This window comes from Nyctereutes procyonoides, unplaced genomic scaffold (genome assembly GCF_905146905.1).
Source record: "Nyctereutes procyonoides isolate TBG_1078 unplaced genomic scaffold, NYPRO_anot_genome, whole genome shotgun sequence".
NCBI classification, from domain to species: Eukaryota; Metazoa; Chordata; class Mammalia; order Carnivora; family Canidae; genus Nyctereutes; species Nyctereutes procyonoides.
In genome coordinates, this window is record NW_026575052.1 from 27,040,479 (window position 1) to 27,059,356 (window position 18,878).

The 18,878-nt window shown below is 52.4% G+C and overlaps 1 protein-coding gene across 1 annotated transcript in view; it reads right to left on the reverse strand.

Annotated features, from left to right (window-relative positions):
- The window catches only part of CNGB1 (cyclic nucleotide gated channel subunit beta 1), a 64,900-nt gene extending 51,829 nt beyond the window's left edge, over window positions 1–13,071 (reverse strand). Inside the window, 11 exon segments of the mRNA XM_055332134.1 lie at window positions 4,388–4,424; window positions 5,900–5,975; window positions 6,827–6,986; window positions 7,356–7,395; window positions 7,748–7,823; window positions 9,084–9,114; window positions 9,299–9,341; window positions 9,431–9,551; window positions 10,322–10,394; window positions 10,683–10,734; window positions 12,904–13,071. Of these exon segments, the coding sequence (XP_055188109.1) occupies window positions 4,388–4,424; window positions 5,900–5,975; window positions 6,827–6,986; window positions 7,356–7,395; window positions 7,748–7,823; window positions 9,084–9,114; window positions 9,299–9,341; window positions 9,431–9,551; window positions 10,322–10,394; window positions 10,683–10,734; window positions 12,904–13,071 (877 nt within the window).
- Window positions 13,072–18,878: the final 5,807 nt, after the last annotated feature.

Sequence of the window (18,878 nt, forward strand, 5' to 3'; positions counted from 1 at the left end):
AGGCCACACAGGATGTCGGAGGCATTGCCAGGTCTCCTGACTCCCAATTCCCTAGTGTGCTATTCCAGGCGATGAACATGTCCCATGAGTGTCTCCCTGGCATGGGTGGCCTCTGTGTAATGGGCACTGGGTGAGCCCAGTGTTTGGTGTCCTAAAGAGTCGATGCCATCTTTGTTTATGTCCTTGCTTTCTTTTTCAGTACTCTAGTGAGTAAACATTTTGCAAGCTTTTCCTCCTTCGATTGCTGTGCCAGTCCTGTGAGCCATGCCCTATATTGTCCCCATGTTACAGCCAAAGATTCTGTGGCTCTGAGAAGAGGATGGTGACCAAGGTACCAGTACACAGGGCCCAGGCATGGGGTACTTGGCCACACTGACCCAGGGGTGTGGTTCTGAGACCCTCTCTGTAGGCATCCGATTCTCAGCTCTGCTGGCTTTTCCAGGGCCCCATCCCTGGGTGGCACATGGGGCCACTGAAGCACTGCGGGTGCTCAAGCTCACACAGACACCCCTGGTGCCATGTGGGGCTGAAACTCGGCTCCTGGAGTCCCTCACTGGCATACCACCTCCTGGCCAGCAGCCTCTCTGCCAGCCTAGGATGGCCCTCAGGGCAACTGAATGGGCTGCCTCCAGCAGAGAAGGTCATCAGGTGAATCTGGGGAGGGAGCTCCTATTTCCAGGATCAGCAAACAAGGAGGCTAAGGGCGTGGATTCTAGGCCAAGGTCCCCACCAGACCCTGGGTTTCTGGCAAAGCCCAAGCTCAGGCACATCCTTTCTGGCACACTTGGGTCCTAGATGCTTCAGATGTGGCCCAAAGTTCAAGAACCTTTGCTTCAATTGCTTTCTCTGCCTCCAATGCTTGCTCAGTCTCAGAGTCATCTTTGTGAAGTCACTCCTCTGCTCAATCACTTCCAGTGGCTCTCCATTGCTAAAGTCTCCTAAAATCAGGCCCCAGCTTTTCTGGTTTTATTTTCTACATCAGGAACTCGGGTTTCAGTGAAGTACCCACCACTCTCCCTCTCTCACCTCTAGGCATTTGCAACCTTATTCCCTCTCCCAGGCTGCCCTTCACTTGCCACCAGTTTGGGACCTCAGGGGTCTCAAATTCAAAGACCTATGTAGCCAGGGAGATGGTTTATGTGGGTGAAGGGGAGCATGTTACCTGCCTTCAGGGGGCAGCTGTTGCTCACACTGTCCTCACAAGCACTGTGTGGATATTCCTAGTTTTTGAGAGAAGCCAGATTTTCCTGTGCAATGTCCCCTCATCTTTAGATATTGGCAACTAATTCTGATGTTTAAAATCATTCCTTGCCCCAAACACAGACATCTGTGGACCAGCTGGAGCCCAGGGCAACTGGTTCAGGATCCCTGGCAAGCTCCTCCTTCCTGCTCCCCCCAGACCACAGGCCACCTTAACCTACCCATCCTTCAAACCTAAGTACCCAGATTAACTTCCTCTGAAGCAAGGATATCATGCAATCACAGCTTTGATGTGCTAATTTATGGTTTTTAATGTCACTGAAGGCATGTGTTGCTGTCCATTGCTGGACCCTAACTCTTCAAGGGAAAGAACACAGCCAAGCCTAAGGGGATCCTCTTCTGGGAAAAAAATGCATCCTGTGAGGGCACCAACTGTGTGCCGGGCCCCATGCTGAAGGCTGTGCAGGCCAGCTCTCAAAGAGAGTCCTCCATGGGCTTTCCTGCAGCCTTCTGTTGGGAAGTTTTCCAGCTGTCTAGACTGAGTCCCACAGGTTGCCCTCGGCTGCCCTTCTTGCTTCCATGGAAAGGGGCAGTTCTGGGATTGGTTCCCCTCGCCCTGCCTGGGAGCATGCAGAGTGGCAGGGGTGTCACTGTTCGAGGAGGGTGCCAGGTGGACAGCCACTCCTTCCCCTCCCCTGCAGGTCTTCAGGGCACCCTTCTTTCCTTCCATCCGACCATCCGTTTGTCCATCCGTGCTCTCCCAGGATCCCTTCTCTCTTGTTTCAGAGGCCTCCTGCTGTCGCCATGCCTGAAACAAGACGGAAGGGTGGGTGGCTGGGTGGGCAGGCGGAAGGAATGAATGAGCAGGTGTGTGAGGAGTGAATGGGCAGGGAGACTGGAAGCAGAGCCAGCAGCACGGGAGGGAACTCATCCCCCCACCCTGTGGGTCACCCTGCTAAGTGGGTTGAACAGTGTAGTGTCCCCCTAAAACATATACTCAGTTCTAATTCCTGTGACCTGTGAATGTGACCTCATTTAGAAATAGTCTTTGTAGGGACACCTGAGCGGCTCAGTGGTTGAGTGTCTGCCCTCGGCTCAGGGCTGATACCAGGGTCCTGGGATTGAGTCCCACATCGGGGTCCCCACAGGAAGCCTGCTTCTCCCTCTGCCTGTGTCTCTGCCTCTCTCTGTGTATCTCTCACGAATAATAAAATCAGGAAGGAAGGAAGGAAGGAAGGAAGGAAGGAAGGAAGGAAGGAAGGAAGGAAGGAAGGAAGGAAGGAAGGAGAAAGAAGAAAGAAAGAAAGAAAGAAAGAAAGAAAGAAAGAAAGAAGAAAGAAAGAAAGAAAGAAAGAAAGAAAGAAAGAAAGAAAGAGGGAGGGAGGGAGGGAGGGAGAAAGAAAGAAAGAAAGAAAGAAAGAAAGAAAGAAAGAAAGAAAGAAAGAAAGAAAGAAGAAGAAAAGAAAAGAAAAGAAAAGAAAAGAAAAGAAAAGAAAAGAAAAGAAAAGAAAAGAAAAGAAAAGAAAAGAAAAGAAAAGAAAGGTGTCTGTAGGTGTCATCAGTTAAGGATCTCAAGGTGAACTCATCCTGGTTATAGGATGGGCCTTATATCCGTGACTGGTGTCTTTACAAGAGAAAGGAGAGGAGATTGGGACACAGAGGAAAGGGCAGAGGCTGGAGGCCAGCCGGAAGCCTATCGGACTCCAAGGAGTGCCAGCAGCCACCAGAAGCCCCGAGAGAGGTGTGGGATGGCTTCCCCCTCAGAGCACCAGGAGGAGCCAACCCCACCAACACTTCAAGTTAGAGTTCTGGATCGTGAGCTGTGAGGGAGTACATTCCTGCCGTCTGAAGGCGCCCGGTTTGTGGTTCTTTGCTCCAGCAGCCCTGGGGAGCTAACACACCGGTGCCTGGGCCTGGTGCCCTGCGCCCACCCACGACCCACACACTCCCGGCTTGTGCCCGGCTACAGCTGGCTGAGCACCCTGCCTCCTTCCAGAGGAGCAGAGAAGAGGAAGAGAGGGGGCCAGGGGCTCCATTTTCAGAGCTCCCCAGGGCCCCTGCTCCAGGGTCTCTGCTCCAGGGAACATTGTCTGTTCCTTCAATCTTGACAACTGCCGCCAGGCCAAGGGGATGCTAGTCGTCGCTCTGTGACAACTCACTCGGTGACATTGGGCACATCTCTGTGCCTCTGCCCGCCCCAACAGCCATACAGGGTCACTGCTCTACACAGGGACTCCACGAGACTGAGCAAGCCCTGCTCTGAGGCCTGCCCTCACAGCATCATCACCACTCTACAAACTCCACCTCTTCCCACAGCCACTCTGCCAGACAACCCCACGCCGCAGCTGGCTGGCCCGTCTGTGCTCCAGGCTGTGGTGGCCAGCCTCACCCTTGCAGTGCTCATAAAGACCACTATCAGCCTCGTGGAGCTACGGATAACAGCCTCTGGACACCTGAGGCCCATGGTCTGAGGGCCTGTGTCCAGGGTCAGGAGGGCCACTGCCCACAGGCCCTGAGCTCTGCTTTGCTCACCTCTAGTACTTATCACAGCCGGTACATAGCAGGCCCTCTGTGACCTTTGCGAATGAAGAAATGCCCTATAACCACATGTTTCTCAAACTGAGGCCATGACATGAAAGGAGGAGCAGATCTTGGACCCAAGCTGTCCCCTCCTATCCTGCCCTTAGTATGTCCCCCAATACTTGTGCGGGGCTGGGATAAAAGGCAGCACACACCTCCCCCCTCCCTCCCCCCCCCCACCACCACCTATTGACGAGGGGAAACCTCCTGGCTCAAGAGAGCTGGAGTTTATGGGAGCTAGTTCCCCCAGGAGACCCCATGCCTCTCCGCTTACCCCTCAACCAGGGACTCTGCTTAGCCAAACACCCTGGCCCAGGGGAGTAGTGGAGAGCTCCCTGGAGGTGTTCCCAGAGGAAGGGGGTCCCTCCAACTTGGATAGAAACTGGAAGGCAAGCCAGGCACCCCCCCCCCCCCCGCCCCACCTCTCTCCAGCTCCTCGGAGGGGCCTCCAGCCACCATCTGGCTCTGGCCAGGCTCTGACTACCTGGCCAGGCTGACCTGAGGGGAAGCTTGCAGGACCTGGGCTCTCTCAGGGCCTGGCCTAGTGCCCTCGGGCCAAGCAACTGCACTGGAGATGCACATGAAAACCCACCAAGGAGGCACTTACTGGTCTGCACGTCACAAGTCACAGGGGAGTCAGGCTCCTGCATGGGGAGAAAGGGGGAAAATGCTGTGTCTCCTCATCAGCCCCCCTGCCTCCACTGCCCCTCCCAGCACACGCAGGAGCTTGAGGGTTTTCCTCATCCCCAAGGGGGACACGCGGAAGACCCAGTTGCTCCTGGCTCCTCTCTGGCCTGCTTCTCCCCTCCTGCCTCAGGGCCCGCAGGCTCTCTCCTCCCTGGATTACCACCGGCTCCCTCCTCAGCTCCTTTGCCCAGGTGGGGCCACCTGCCTGAGATGCCTGCCTCCCTCCCCTCCTCCCAGCCTTCCCTGGAGGGTTGTCTCCAATCTCTATCTACCAGGGAGGCCTCTCCCCCTCCAGCACCACACCTTCCCTGGCCCCAGGGGCCCCTCCTGTCTGTGAGGAGGACATGTTGTTCCTGCTACCAGGCCTCTCTCCCCTCCTCTTGGAAAAGTCCAAAGCTGCATTTCCTCTGCTGCCAGCAGAGGCCATATGGACTCAGAGCCTGAGGGCTCGGCCTGCAGGGAAGGGTGCCTCCCCCACCTGAGGTTTCTTGTCTACCTCCTATTGCAGCCAGGACTGGGACCCAGGCCTCCTGCCTCCCAGCTCCAGCTGCTGTCAAGTTACACAATTGTTCCCAAGAAAGAGGGGCCAGGTACCAGGTTCTTTTTTATTTTTTTTTTAATTTTTTTATTTTAATTTTTTAAACGATTTCATGTATTTATTTAGAGAGAGAACATGCACAAGCAAGGCGAGGGGCAGCGGGAAAGGGAGAATCTGAAGCAGACTCCCTGCTGAGCATAGAGCCCGAAGTGGGCCTCAATCCCATGCCCCTGACATCATGACCCACCTAAGCTGAAATCAAGAGTCAGACGATTAACCAACTGAGCCACCCAGGCACCCCTAGGTGCCAGGTTCTTGGAGAAGGAGAGGAAAAGGTGACAGAGGCCTTGCTCCCCCACCCACCCATGTTGGAAACCTAGGTTCTCAGAAATGCACACACAGCCCTCTGCTTTCCTGCAAGCCCCACTCCTTTCTAGAACATTCCAGGCTTCTCTTGTTTCTGGACCTTTGCATATGCTGATCCTTTGCCTAAAGGGCTCTCCCTACACCGGCCCCTTCATTTACCCACCCCCATTCTACTTCTCCCTCAGGTCTCTGGCTTGAAATCCACCTCCATCAGGAAGCCTTCCTTCATGCTCCTGGAAGCCCTCCTCCTCTTCACCTCACGTCCTCTCTGCTCCCTCCATGGAAGCACCTCCCCCACAGACTGTGACCTCCTGGTTAGCAAGGCTGGGCCAGCCCCTTTCAGCCCTGTGGCCAAGGTGCCTCAGAGAGTGCACATGGAATGAGTGTGAGCTGAGAAGATGGGCAGGCTGCATGGGGTGGGCTCTTGCTCCAGGTTCCCTTCTTCCTTCTGTACCTCGCCCTCAGACCTTCCATCCCAAGACCCTTCCCACAACTACCTAGGCCCCACTCCCCCTGCCCAGAATAGACCTGCTCCCTGGCCTTCCCATGGAGCACCGGCTGCGGCAGGGCCATCTCCAGCCTGTGCAGGAGCCAAGCCATCAACCTGCAAGTGAAAGAGAACAGGCCATGTCCATGCAGCAGGGCCCCTGGGGAAACTGAGATCAGAGTTGGGTCCCTCCCAAGGCAGACAGCAAACTCACCAGAAGGCAGACCTGAACCCAGGTCTCTAGCCCCAAGGCCTGCTGCCCTCCTGCCAGGCCTCCCTAGGCCAACCTCTGGGGACCTACCGCTCAGACCCCAGCAGCCCCCTGCCCCGCCCTGTGGGTGCATGCAGGCCTCTCCCACACTGCCAGCAACACTTAACCTGATTTCAAAAGCATGCATCCTTTGGCTCAGTAACTCAAGTTCCTTGGATTTACCCTACAGGTAATCCACACAAGCAAAATAAATGATGCTTGTACAAGGCCACCGATGGTAGCAAAAGAGTGGAAATAAACCTAATGGCCAGCAAATGGCCACAGAAAAGCGGTACGGCCATACAACGGGGCACTCCGCAGCTGTTGAAAGAATGAAGTAGGCCAATGTACATAAAACCACCCTAAGATAGACTTTTTGGTAAAAAAAAAAAAAAAAAAAAAAAAGCAAAATGTGGAAAAGTATATAGATTTTGCCGTTGGCTGGTAGGTGTGTTTCTTTCAAGGAGAAGCAGACTCCAGAGCTTGTCCGTGCTTCCAGAAGGCGTGGAAGGATGATGGCTGATGTGGCTGCCCTGGGAAGGGCCCTGGGGAGTCCTTTGAACATTTTCTCCCGGAGCGATATGATACTTTTAAATTTTAAAAAAACTAGTTTAAAATAATATAAAAAATAAAAAAACTAGTTTGGTGAAGTGTTGGGCATTGGGCTGAGGCCAAGTACTGGTTCTTCCATGAAAGAGGTAGCAACTGGGGGGCTCACCTGGCAGGGTCACTGGGGAGCAGCAAGGAGGAAGCCTGAGGGCTGAGCTGGGGCTCTGAAGGCAGCTCCTCCTGGGGCTCCAAGGGGCCAGCAGTGGGCACGCAGGAGCTCTCTGGGGCCTGCAGCACGGGCTCTGTTTCCAGGGTGGGCCCAGGGGGCTCTAAGCAGCAAGGAGAGCACATCTAAAGATGACAAGACAGGGCTCCACGGGACCCCTCATGGGCACTGAGGACCAGATTTGAGGCACCAATATGACGGAATCAGGAGCCCCTTGGGCCCACTCCACTACCCGTCTCGTCTCATCAGTCAGATGTGGAAGTGAGACCTGGGAAGTTCAAGGGATTTGTCCAAGACCTCACAGCCTGGACCGAGGAGGGGTTCTGAGGTCCACCACTCCCTGCCAGCCCCGAGCCCCTCCGTACCCCAGCTGATGGCTAAGGGCCTCCCGCGGGTTCTCTCAGGCCCCGTTGCACCCCCAGCCCTGCCTGTGACCATGCTGGGCAGCCTTTCCCAGGCCCCCTCCCTGTACCTGTGTCCAAGGCAGCATCTGCAGGTTCATCTCTCTGGTCCTAGATCAGAAACAGGAAGTGGGGTCATATCAAAAACTACATCTGAAACTTATGATGTACTGTATGTTGGCAAATTAAATTTAAATTTAAAAAAAGAAAAGGACGTGGGGTTGTGGAATAAAGCAAGCCCTGAGCATTCCCTCCCTTGGCCAGCCGTACCCAGGGCAGGCGGCAAGGGGCCCCCATCCTTCCTGATGAGCTCCCTTGCTGTTTTGCAGTCACACCTCCCCATGGAGAACCCGCCAGGAGGTTTTATGTAACCCGGGGGTGGGATAGCCTGCTGGGTCCTTCCTGGGGCCCCAGAAACCCTCCCAGGTGGTCATCTGCCCACTCCTCCTTTTCTTTGACTTACCTTGGAGGTTTTGGGGGGTTGAGGCAGAACTTTCTCCAGATTCTGCTCAAGCCACCTGAGCAGCCAGGGCCCAGACCTGCACAGGGGCCAGTGGTCAGTGGCACAGCCAGGTCACAGCGACCTTAATGTCTGCTGGAGTCCCGGCCCCCAGCCAGCCCTTCCTTGCCTCTAGCCTCATCTGCACAGTGGGGACTCTGCATTGGCTACTCCGTAAGGGCCTCAGGTCGGGGGGCAACTTTTGGCAGCCTCAAATTCTGACCTCTGGCTGGACCAGGCCCAGAACAACAGACCCGGCCTGGCCACCCGCGCAGCAGGTGAGAACCAGGGGCTGCTTGGGAACCTGAATGCAGCATGGGGGGCTCCCCGTGCCTGGCACAGATAGGTCTGGCTCCACTGGCCTGGAAGAAGGGCAGTCAGATGGGGCCCAATACTTAGAAGGGCTCATTTTTGGTTTCATGCTGTTGGCACGATCCTAAACTCAATCTTAAACTTAAATTTTTAAAATATTTATTTATTTAAAAGCACAAGAATGAGAGGCAGAGAGAGAATATCAAGCAAACTCTCTGCTGAGCATGGAGCCTGATGTGGGCCTCGATCTCACAACCCTGAGATCATGAACTGAGCCAAAACCAGGAGTCAGATGCTCAACCAACTGTACCACCCAAGTGCCCCAAACTCTTATTAATTTTTTAAAGGAGTCTTGCATTTTAATCTTGCACTGGGCCCCACAAATTACATAGCTGGTCCTGGGGCAAATGGCCCCCAGACCATGGCCTCCAGGCAGCTGCTCTCTCTTCAGGGAAGCTCCATGTTCCCAAGGGAACCCCTCTCTCAGGTATAACCCAAAAGAAAGCTAACAAGTCCCCTGGGGGCCTTCATCCTAAATTGCTTTACTGGTCTCATGAGTCAGCTGAGTGGCCCTGGGGACCCCTGACCTGGGCAGCCTCCAGGAGACAAAAAGAAATAGACAGTGAGCTGGAATATTCATCCCCTCTGTGCTGAGTCCTCCTTATGGTAGGCACTGTGTTGGATACCAGCAGTGACGAGACAAAAGCCTCTGCACTCAAGAATTCAACAGTCTAACAAGTGAATAAGGAAAGGAATGAATGAATGGGGTGAATAAAGATGAATGCATAACTCCGGGTTTCCAGCAGAGATTGCAAACTGGAGCATGCGGAAGAGATGAAGGGTGAGTCCAATGCCACACACTGAGGTGGTGGTGTACCTTGCTCCTGAACCCAAGACCCTCAGCTCTGGGCACACTGCTCCCCCCACCACACACACTACGCAGGAGGCTCAGGGGCTCCCAAACCAGTACTCAGGGATGAGGACTCACCCGGTGTCCCCAGCAGCCTCACCAAGTCCATCTGAGAAGAAAGGAGGGTGGTGAACATCAAGAGGCCTGCCCAGACCCCCTCCTCCCATCAGCTTCACTCAAACCCAGGCTGCAATCCAGGGCCAGTCACATAAGCGTCCCCCGCCTGTGGGCTCTCTGCAGTGGCAGGGCCCATCCCAAGTCCTGTGGTCCCATCCCTGCAAAGCTGGCCTCACCTGAGCTCCCAGTGCTGCATTGCCCAGACACCTGTGCTCCTGCCTGCCAGGACAGACAGACAGATGAGGACAGAGAACCCAGAGGCGGCAGCCTCCCACCCTGCCTCCCTCAGCTCCTGGCCTCAGAAGTACCTGAGCAGGGCCCTCCCTGCCAGCAGCGGTGCTCTGGGCCAGCCTGCTGCTGGGGACAGGCTGTGGGACCACCTTCTCCACGCTCTTCTTAAGCCATGTCAGCACCCAGTCGTTGGAACTGCTGAGGGACAGAGGTACCAACCCATCCTCAAGGTCCCCTGCCCCACCCTAGTCCCAGTGGCACTTCATTCACAGTGTCCTGATGAACTTGGCTTGAATCCCAATGTCTATCTCCTCACCGCAAGACTTCAGATTTGCCACCTCCCCCCTGAGTCTTGTATCCAGCTCTGGAAAATGGGGGACACCGACCCTTGGAGAGGTGTGCCATCCTGAGCCCATTCCCATTGGATGCTAGGCACAAAGCAGCCAAGTCTGTCATCCTGCTTCCCCCTTAGCCTGGTCCCAGGGGGTCCCATCCTATCTATACTTGGCACATGTCCTGTGCTCTAGAAGGGTTGAGGGTTTCCTATGGGGTGTTTCCTTGTGGCTGAGGCTCGATGGTCTCAGTGTGAGGGTCACAGACACTGCCTGAGCCTCACCCCCCACAGGCATGCCCACTTGGATAAGTGCTAATGGTCTAAAATGAGCCAACTTTGAGTTATCATGCAATAGTCTGGATTTCTGGCTCTGTTAGGAAAATTGGAAACTCTAACCACATGGATCTGATTTCCCCCAAGCACTGAGAACACTCTGGACCCTACTCACTGTTTCTCTTGGTCACATTGTCCATTTGGCCTAGGAGATCCCTCACCCCTGCCCGAGGCTCCCTTCCCAAGATGCTTGGGGCAGTTGCCCGGGAATGAGTAGAGACCTAAGAGCAATGCTGGTCCCCACCCCCAAGTGGCTCCCTAGATTGGGGGCCCCTGAGGAGAGGGCAGGGTGGTGTGGTACCTGTTCACTTCAGGAGCCACAGTGATCTGGGCCTGGACGGATGTAGGTGGACTCGGGGCAGCCTCCTGGATTTCTGGAAAAGAGACCCTCATACTTCAGATCTGGAGCCTCAGAGTGGCCCATTTCTCCCCTGCTAGGAAAGTCAAGTCAGAGGCAGGGAAAAGAGGAGAGCTCCAAGGGAGTCAGTAGGCCAAGGCTCCAGCTCAGTTCAGCTAAAGTGTCTCCAGGAACCCAGCCCTCAACTTCTCTGAGCTTCAGTTTCTTCATCTGTGAAATGGGCTTGCCAGTCTGTGGATGTGGCAAGGTCCTGAGGGAGAATACACTCCACCCCGCAGCCTGGCCCTGGGCTTCTGGCACTCACCCTGAGGGCCTGGGTCAGCTGCAGCCACTTCCTCCAATGGCTCTTCAGGTAGCTGGAAGGTTCAAACAGGACCACATAAGCCCTCTGTGAGACCAGCCTGGTTCAGGCAGGAGCAGCCCCTAAAACCACCTGCATAAGACCCCCTACCCTACAGGACCTAGTAGCTCTGTTCTCACAATCATCCCTGTAAATCCTGGCAGCTTCACCTTCAGCCTGGGACACTCCCTTCCTCCCAATCCTAGGGGTCCCTCATCCAGGATAGGGCCCTGAGTGCCCCCCACCAAGGTAGGCTCTGGGTCTATCATACTCCCCAGGAAGCTGCCCCACTCCACTGGCCTGAGAATAGGGAGAAATGTTGGAGCAAACTGAGGGGGAGAGGGAGGTGAGAGCCCCCCTACATACCTCCCCCGCAGCCAGAGCTCTTCCTCTCCTCTGGGCCAAACCTTCCATTCTCCTCTAGCAGCTGGGGGGCATTCAGCACCCACCACCTGCCTCTCATCTGCCTCCAAGCTGCAGCTCCTACCACTGCATGCACATATGTGTGTGTACAAACATACATGTGCACACAGGGATGCTAACATGTGCACACTCACTGTGACATGTAAATGTATGAGCACACATAAATTTCCATATGAGTCCAGATGCATACATGCATAAGTACACATATGTGTACATACAGTAACACAGAGATGTGTGTATACACACATGAATAGACACAAAAACAAATGTATCTGCCCACACCTGCATATGTACATGCATATGTGTACATACAGTAACACAGAGATGTGTGTATACACACATGAATAGACACAAAAACAAATGTATCTGCCCACACCTGCATATGTACATGCAAGACTCAAGCACACGTGCATGTACATTTGTGTGTGCATGTGTGCCCCACCACACATGCATGTGCATACAGGCACATGCACACATATTCATATATATGCACATATCCAGATGCACACAAATGCAGATACCTGCAAATATACATACACATATGCACACCCATGTACATATGTACAGACATATATTTGCATATATATACAGACACAGATATTTATGTATACACATATGCACATTTATATGCTTAGTCACACAGACATAGACACATACACAGATACACTCACGGACACAAATGTGTATTCATGAACGCATCCTTTCATATGTGCATCAACACATAATCAAATACACACGTAGGCAAACATACAAGCATATGTGTGTACACATACATATGCATGTATACCTGCACACACAAAGTTCTGCATCTGAACACACACATATATGTGCACAGATGTACAAATATGTATATATACAAACATGCAGACACATGCCAGAGATGTCTGTACACACATACATGCACAAATACGCAAACATGTGCATACACAAACACATGAATACATTCACAGACTCAGAAACATATGCATATACACACTTACATGCTTACAGCATGCCTCACAGGCACATGGAAGTACAGACATATCAATGCATGTGTGCACACAAGTGCACATATACGAGTACATGCGTGCACAGAAATCCATGTAAATATGCGTGTTCATGTGTACACGGTTTGCTAGTGCATATGTATGTGCAGACATACCACAAAGGACACAGGGCATGCACATACATGTACACTTGTGTGCACATGCAAACACTATACACACAAACCCTATACCTGGATAGTCACTGTTTCATCAGTGTACCCTGTGCTGCCAAGAACTAGCCTTTCCTCTGCCAGGCACACCCCAGCTCTTCATCTCCCATCACACTGGGCCCAGTCCTCCATGTCTGGGAAGCACTCCCCCTCCACTCTCTGGAGTTAAGATGATTCTCTCTCTCCTCTGAGCTCCCATAGTTCTGTGTGATGAACTTGCTTGGCCCTCCCTGGAAGGTAGAGCTGAGCCCAATGTTGGAGATCCCTGCATTTCCTCATCACCTCTGTCTTCTGTTAGGATGATCTGGCTGGTACTTGTCTGCTGCCCCCCGGGGACAAAGCCTCACTCATCATCATGCTCCCCAGCTCAGGGTACAGGCCTGGCATCAATTAGAAACGAAATCAAATCTATAGAATTGAGCTTCTGAATTAGTTGTCATCATCAGGCCCCTGAATGGATGGGATGCAGAACTGGCAACTGTGGATGTGCTGGAGTCACCCCATGGAAGCTCCTGGGGGGCAGCTGACCCAAGCTAGGAATTTGTTCCCTCAGGCTCATTCTCTTACCAGGGAGTCCCCTTGCTCGGCCTCCTCAAGGGCTGTTTCAGGCTCCAGCTCTGGTTCCTGCTTCACCTCTGGCTCTGGCTCTGGCTCTGCGGCTCCCTCCTCCTCTACCTTGGTCTTCTGAGGGGTCCCTGGGGGCTGAGGCAGCACCCTCTGGACCCAGCTCAACATCCCGACACCTGTAAGACACAGAGTACTTAGGCCTCCCCAGAGTGTGCACCCTTGCTCCTGCCACTTGGGGGCCACTTCTGTGGGTCACACATTTCCCTTTTCTCTCAGTAAATCTTTCAAAACATTTTTTACAAGTGATACCTCCAAGTATTCATCTGATAGAAATACTCAGGCAAAAAAGAAAAGAAGAGAAAAAAGAAAAGAAATACTCAAGCCAAAAACACATGTATAAAGAGGTTGGTTACCACAGTGTTATAGCAAGAGATGAAAAACATCCAAATATTCATCAGTAGGACCCAGATTATTGGAAAATACCTAAATTTTCATCTGTAAGAGGGATACTTATTAAATAAATTATAATACATCCAATGATGGAATATTATGGAGCCATAAAAACGTAGATCTATTTGAACTAACACGAAAAGATGTACATGCTCTGGATTCTAGTCATGACCAAGTCAGGTGAACTCTCTGAGCCTGGGTGTGCTTGTCTGTAAAGCAGGGATGTTACAGAACCTACCTTGTGGAGAGGATTGTGAGGATAAAATAACGTGATACAAACGTGACTGGCACACACTGAGAACTTAATAAAGTGCTGGCTGTGACCTGACCATTATTTGGTATCAAGCAAAAACATCAATTTTAGAATATCGGGGATCCCTCGGTGGCGCAGTGGTTTAGCGCCTGCCTTTGGCCCAGGGCGTGATCCTGGAGACCCAGGATCGAATCCCACATCGGGCTCCTGGTGCATGGAGCCAGCTTCTCCCTCTGCCTATGTCTCTGCCTCTCTCCCTCTCTCTCTCTGTGACTATCATAAATAAATAAAAATTAAAAAAAAAAACAATTTTAGAATATCGTGTATTTAATTTAATGTATTTTTAAAAATACATTATGAACAGCATATGAATGGAAAATATTTTAACATAAATGTTAACCTATTTTCATGATTTAAAAATGTTTAAGATAAAATGATAGTCAAATCCCTTTTCAAGATGTACTGGGGTATTTCAGCCTTACCTTATACGGATTCAGTTTCTGGCATCATTTCCCTTCTGGAGACAGTGGGGAGGCTCTGCACTCACTACTAAATCCCTATGGACAGGCCTGGCCCAGCGAGCACCACACAGGTCAGTATGTGCAAACTTACACCCTCGAAAGGCTCTTCAAAGGCGATGCCCAACATGATAGAAGGTGTCTCTGTCTCTCCTCTGCCAGAGACCCTGACCCCATGCTGAAAAGTACAGGCCCAGGATCCCTGCCCCAGTCCCCCAGTCCCCACACCTGCCCTTCTACTCACAGCCCTGACTTCTGTCCCTGCTCTGGCCTCAGCAGTCCAGCTCCCCTAGGAGAGGCCATGGTGAGGGGCAGACTTCCGGGTGGGAACATCAGATCCCTGACTCGGCATCCGAAAAGGTGAACCTGGGCAGCCCAGGTGGCTCAGCGGTTTAGCGCTGCCTTTGACCCAGGGCCTGATCCTGGAGACCCGGGATCAAGTCCCATGTTGGGCTCCCTGCAAGGAGCCTGCTTCTCCCTCTGCCTGTGTCTCTGCCTCTGTTTCTGTGTGTGTGTGTGTGTATCTCATGAATAAATAAATTAAAAATCTTTAAAAAAAAAAAAAAAAAGGTGAACCTGAGCCAGACGTTAGCCCTTCCGGTCTGCCATGTCTTTGTTGGGTTGGGGCGCAGACACAGGGATTTCCAAGGCTGGGAGAGCCCAAGACCCTATGTTTAGGATGGTGGATTCCACCGATGTGGCCAACCCCAAATAGCCCCAAGAGCCCAAATGAAGCTAAGTGTCCTTTACCCCAGATCACACTCATCCTCATTGTCCCCACTGGCCACCAGCCTCAGGAAGTTAAGGGCTACCACTTTACAGCTAAGGAAACAGAGGCATGGAGCGATTGGTAGACTTGCCCAAAGTGACACAGTCGGCAAGCAACCAAGCTGAGCCACACTCAGGTCTGCTGAACTCCAGATGCCCCACATCTACTCTCCATGGTATTGATATGTGCTCAGGGCTGGCTGCCGCAGGCCAGTCCTACAGACCCTTTTCCAGTGGGCAGCAGTTCTGTTTGTGTTTCTGAACCTTCTGGAAATGACCAGGGAAGCCCTCCCCACTCCCAATTTTTCTCCTTCCCCCTGACCCAGCCATTTCCTCCAGCAAAGACATATTTGCATGTCCCTGCTGACTCCACAGTGATAAGGGCGGGCAAAGGTGGGAAAGGGGAGCTGAAAGCCCAGGGTAACCATGGTGCTGGGACACCAGCCTTTCAGAATCTTCTGGGAAGCTAGTGAAAACACAGATTCCTCTGCTCCCCTCATCCCTCTGTGGGGCCTGGAATCTGCATGTCACAAGCTGCCTTGAGGATTTGCTAAGGTTTGAGCACCACAGGTGGAGAGGGAAGCTCCAGGTTTCCAGCTTTTCCCTATTCTCCACATCTAAATGCCTTGCTAGAAGGAGAGCATGGGCGTCCCACCAGAGGTCCCACTGAGCCACCACATCATCCTGACTTACTTGCTCAGATGCCGACCACCAGCCAGGAATTGCCTTCTCCCTGTCACTTGCAGCTCATCTCTCAGACACAGGGGGGATTAACTGGCAGCAGCGGGACAGGGGCCGTGTGCAAAGGATTAGCAGGTGCCCAACAGGGGTGGGGAGGTGGCGGTGGAAGACAGGAGCTCGATGGCCAGGCAGCCAGGAGCAACCCTCCAGGGGCCAACAGGGATCTAGGCCCCATGGAAGGAGCCCCATGTGGCCCTCACTGGGACACCATGAGTTGCCAGGGGACCTCTCCAGGTTCCAGGGATCCAGTGTCCCACATACTTTGGCCAAGCCACAGAGTGGCCAGTGGGAGAATAAGAGCTTCATGTCCCCACGTGATCCTGGGAGATTCTAGGTGGCAAGGGCTTGTCAACTCTCAATCATCAGTGGCAAGAGGCACCCCAGCCTCCAGCTCCAGAGCCAGGACTCTAGCAGAGTCTCTCTGGCCCTGAGTCTTCTGCAACTTCCCAAGGTAGCTGGCATGGGAGAATGTTCTTTCTGCCAGCAAGGCCGAACACCAATGGCAGAGCTCAAGCTGGCCCTGCGCCTCCTCTGTAAATACACCAGGTTGCAGGGGATGAGGGCTCCTCCCATGGTACCTGTGGCCTGCAAGTACCTGTGGCCTGCAAGTTCATGGTACCTGTGAACAGCAAGCTCTTCAGCTCTGCCCGGCCTGCAGGCAATGGCTTGTGTCCTCAGTGATAATCACCCTTGCCCCTGGCTTGACAGAGGCCCATGCAGAGATGGCAGTGGGTGGGGACAGGGAAACAGAGACCAGGAGGTGTTGAGGGTATAGCTCAGGCAACTGGGTGGCAGATGATGCCATTTACCTAAAAGAGGAAGGCTGGGGTTGCGAGGTGGGGGGAAGAGTTTTGGGGGGGCAGGGGAACTCATGAACTCTAGTTTAGTAAGATGTCTGAAGAGACTTCCAAATGGGAATGTGCAGTAGGTGGCAGAGTTGTGTGTGTGTGTATGTGTATGTGTGTCTGTGTGTCTGTGCATCTGTCTGGAGTTTGGGAAGATGGAAATGTTGGACCTATTAGCTCAGCAGTAGATGCTGCTTAAAGCCCCAGGACAGATTGAGAACCCCTGGGAAATGCAATGCAGCTAAAGAAGAGAAGGGGACACAGAATCCTGTAGCACATTTTGAGGCTGAGAAGAGGAGGAGGAGCAGGAAGTGAGGGTGCTGCAAGCCAAGGGGAGTGAGGTGCTTGGGAAGGGGTGATTATATGGGACCCTGCATGAGTGAGGCTTGGCCTGTGCCCCTCTCTGTAGGCTGATCAACCTGGAGGCAGCGGAGCCCCTGGAGAGCAGGCAAAGTCAGATGTGCCTGGGGGAAGAGGAAGAGGCTCTAGGGAAAGGAAATGAACATACTTTGGCTCCACACCGGTTTAGATGACCCTCGTGTACATGGAGGGAAAGGGGTCAGACTCAAGACTCCGATGATCCCAATATACAAAGCTCAAAAGGGGCAAAATTAGGGATCCCTGGGTGGCGCAGCAGTTTGGTGCCTGCCTTTGTCCCAGGGCGCGATCCTGGAGACCTGGGATCGAATCCCACGTCGGGCTCCCGGTACATGGAGCCTGCTTCTCCCTCTGCCTGTGTCTCTGCATCTCTCTCTCTCTCTCTCTGTGACTATCATAAATAAATAAAAATTTAAAAAAATTCAAAAGGGGCAAAATTAGCCTGTTTTGTCCATGGCTGTAAACATGGGTAGTAAGATGACCAAGAAAAGCAGTGATGATGTTTTACAGCCAGAGAGCAGTTACCTCTTGCAGGGGGTTGGGATGGATAAGGGGTGTGTGGGAGCTTCTAGGAGGCAGCAAGTCCCTCCCTGTTTCTTGCTTTCTTTAGCTGACATCAATTTAAAAATTTTTTAAGGGGATCCCTGGGTGGCGCAGCGGTTTGGCGCCTGCCTTTGGCCCAGGGCGCGATCCTGGAGACCCAGGATCGAATCCCACATCGGGCTCCCGGTGCATGGAGCCTGCTTCTCCCTCTGCCTGTGTCTCTGAGCCTCTCTCTCTCTCTCTCTCTGTGACTATCATAAATAAATTAAAAAAAAATAAAGTATACTTTAAAAAAATAAAAATAAAAAAAATAAAAATTTTTTAAAAACAAATTCCCAAGGTATAATTTATATTTTTAACATTGACCGAGCTAGGCAACTTGCACCATCCTGTTTGAGAACATTGTCATCGCCCCGATGAGGCCCTTTATGCTTGATGGGCATCACTCCCATCCTCAGCCATAGCTCTAGACAGCTGTCAATCTGCACCGTCCCCCAGATTGGCCTTTTCTGGACATTTTACTTAAATGGATCATACAACATGTGTAGTGTTTTTTTGTGTCTGATTTCTTTCATTCAGCATAACGTTTTTGAGGATCACCCACAGGGTACCATGTATTAGTACTTCATTCTTTTCAATTCCTGAGTAACCCATGGAAGAGATATACCACAGTCTGTTTATCTACTCACCAGTCAATGGCCACTTGGGTTGTTCCCACCTACTGGCTATTTGAAATAATTGGCATGAACATTTGCATGCCAGTCTTTGTGTGGACATTTTCAGTTCTCTTGGGAAGATTCCTAGGGGCAAAATTGCTGTGTTGTGTAGTAATTTTATGTGTCAGGTTTTAAGAAACTGCTAATCTGTTTTGCAAAGTAGTGCCTCTTGTCTTGATCTGAACTCTCACTTTATAAATTATTAGTTACATTATATACTTATGCACTTGCTGCATTTGTTGTATTTTATAACTTTTAAAGAACCAAAAACAAATTGGGAGTGGGGTGGTGAATAGAGGCAATCCTGGGAAACTTTTCTCTAAGGGGTGGGGCTTGAGGATGCTGTCTGGAGCTGTATGTAGTCCCGGAGGTAGAGCCCCTAGGAAGCCAGATCCTGGGTGACCCTCACAAGGGGCGTCTTCCAGGACCCAGCAGCCTCAGCACCTGGGCAGGTGTCTGCGGAGCATATACGGATACAGGTAAATAAGCTAGACTTTCCCCAGGGTCTCTTCACCCTTGGGGTCCATTGCCAATAATTGTGACTGGGGTGGTGGGCAGGTCCCAGGGCTTTCGTGCCGGGCTTAGGCACTCATGACCTCTCTTTCCTAAGAAGGAGGGAGGGAGGCTCTAGGCCTGCAAGGGGCCAGGGCTAGGATATCACCTGTTAATCCCTAGCCTGCTGAGGCCACCACTCTCTCTGATCCCTTTATACTGACCCTGGATACTGACCACTGCTAATCACCACCCCTGGAGACCCAAGGGC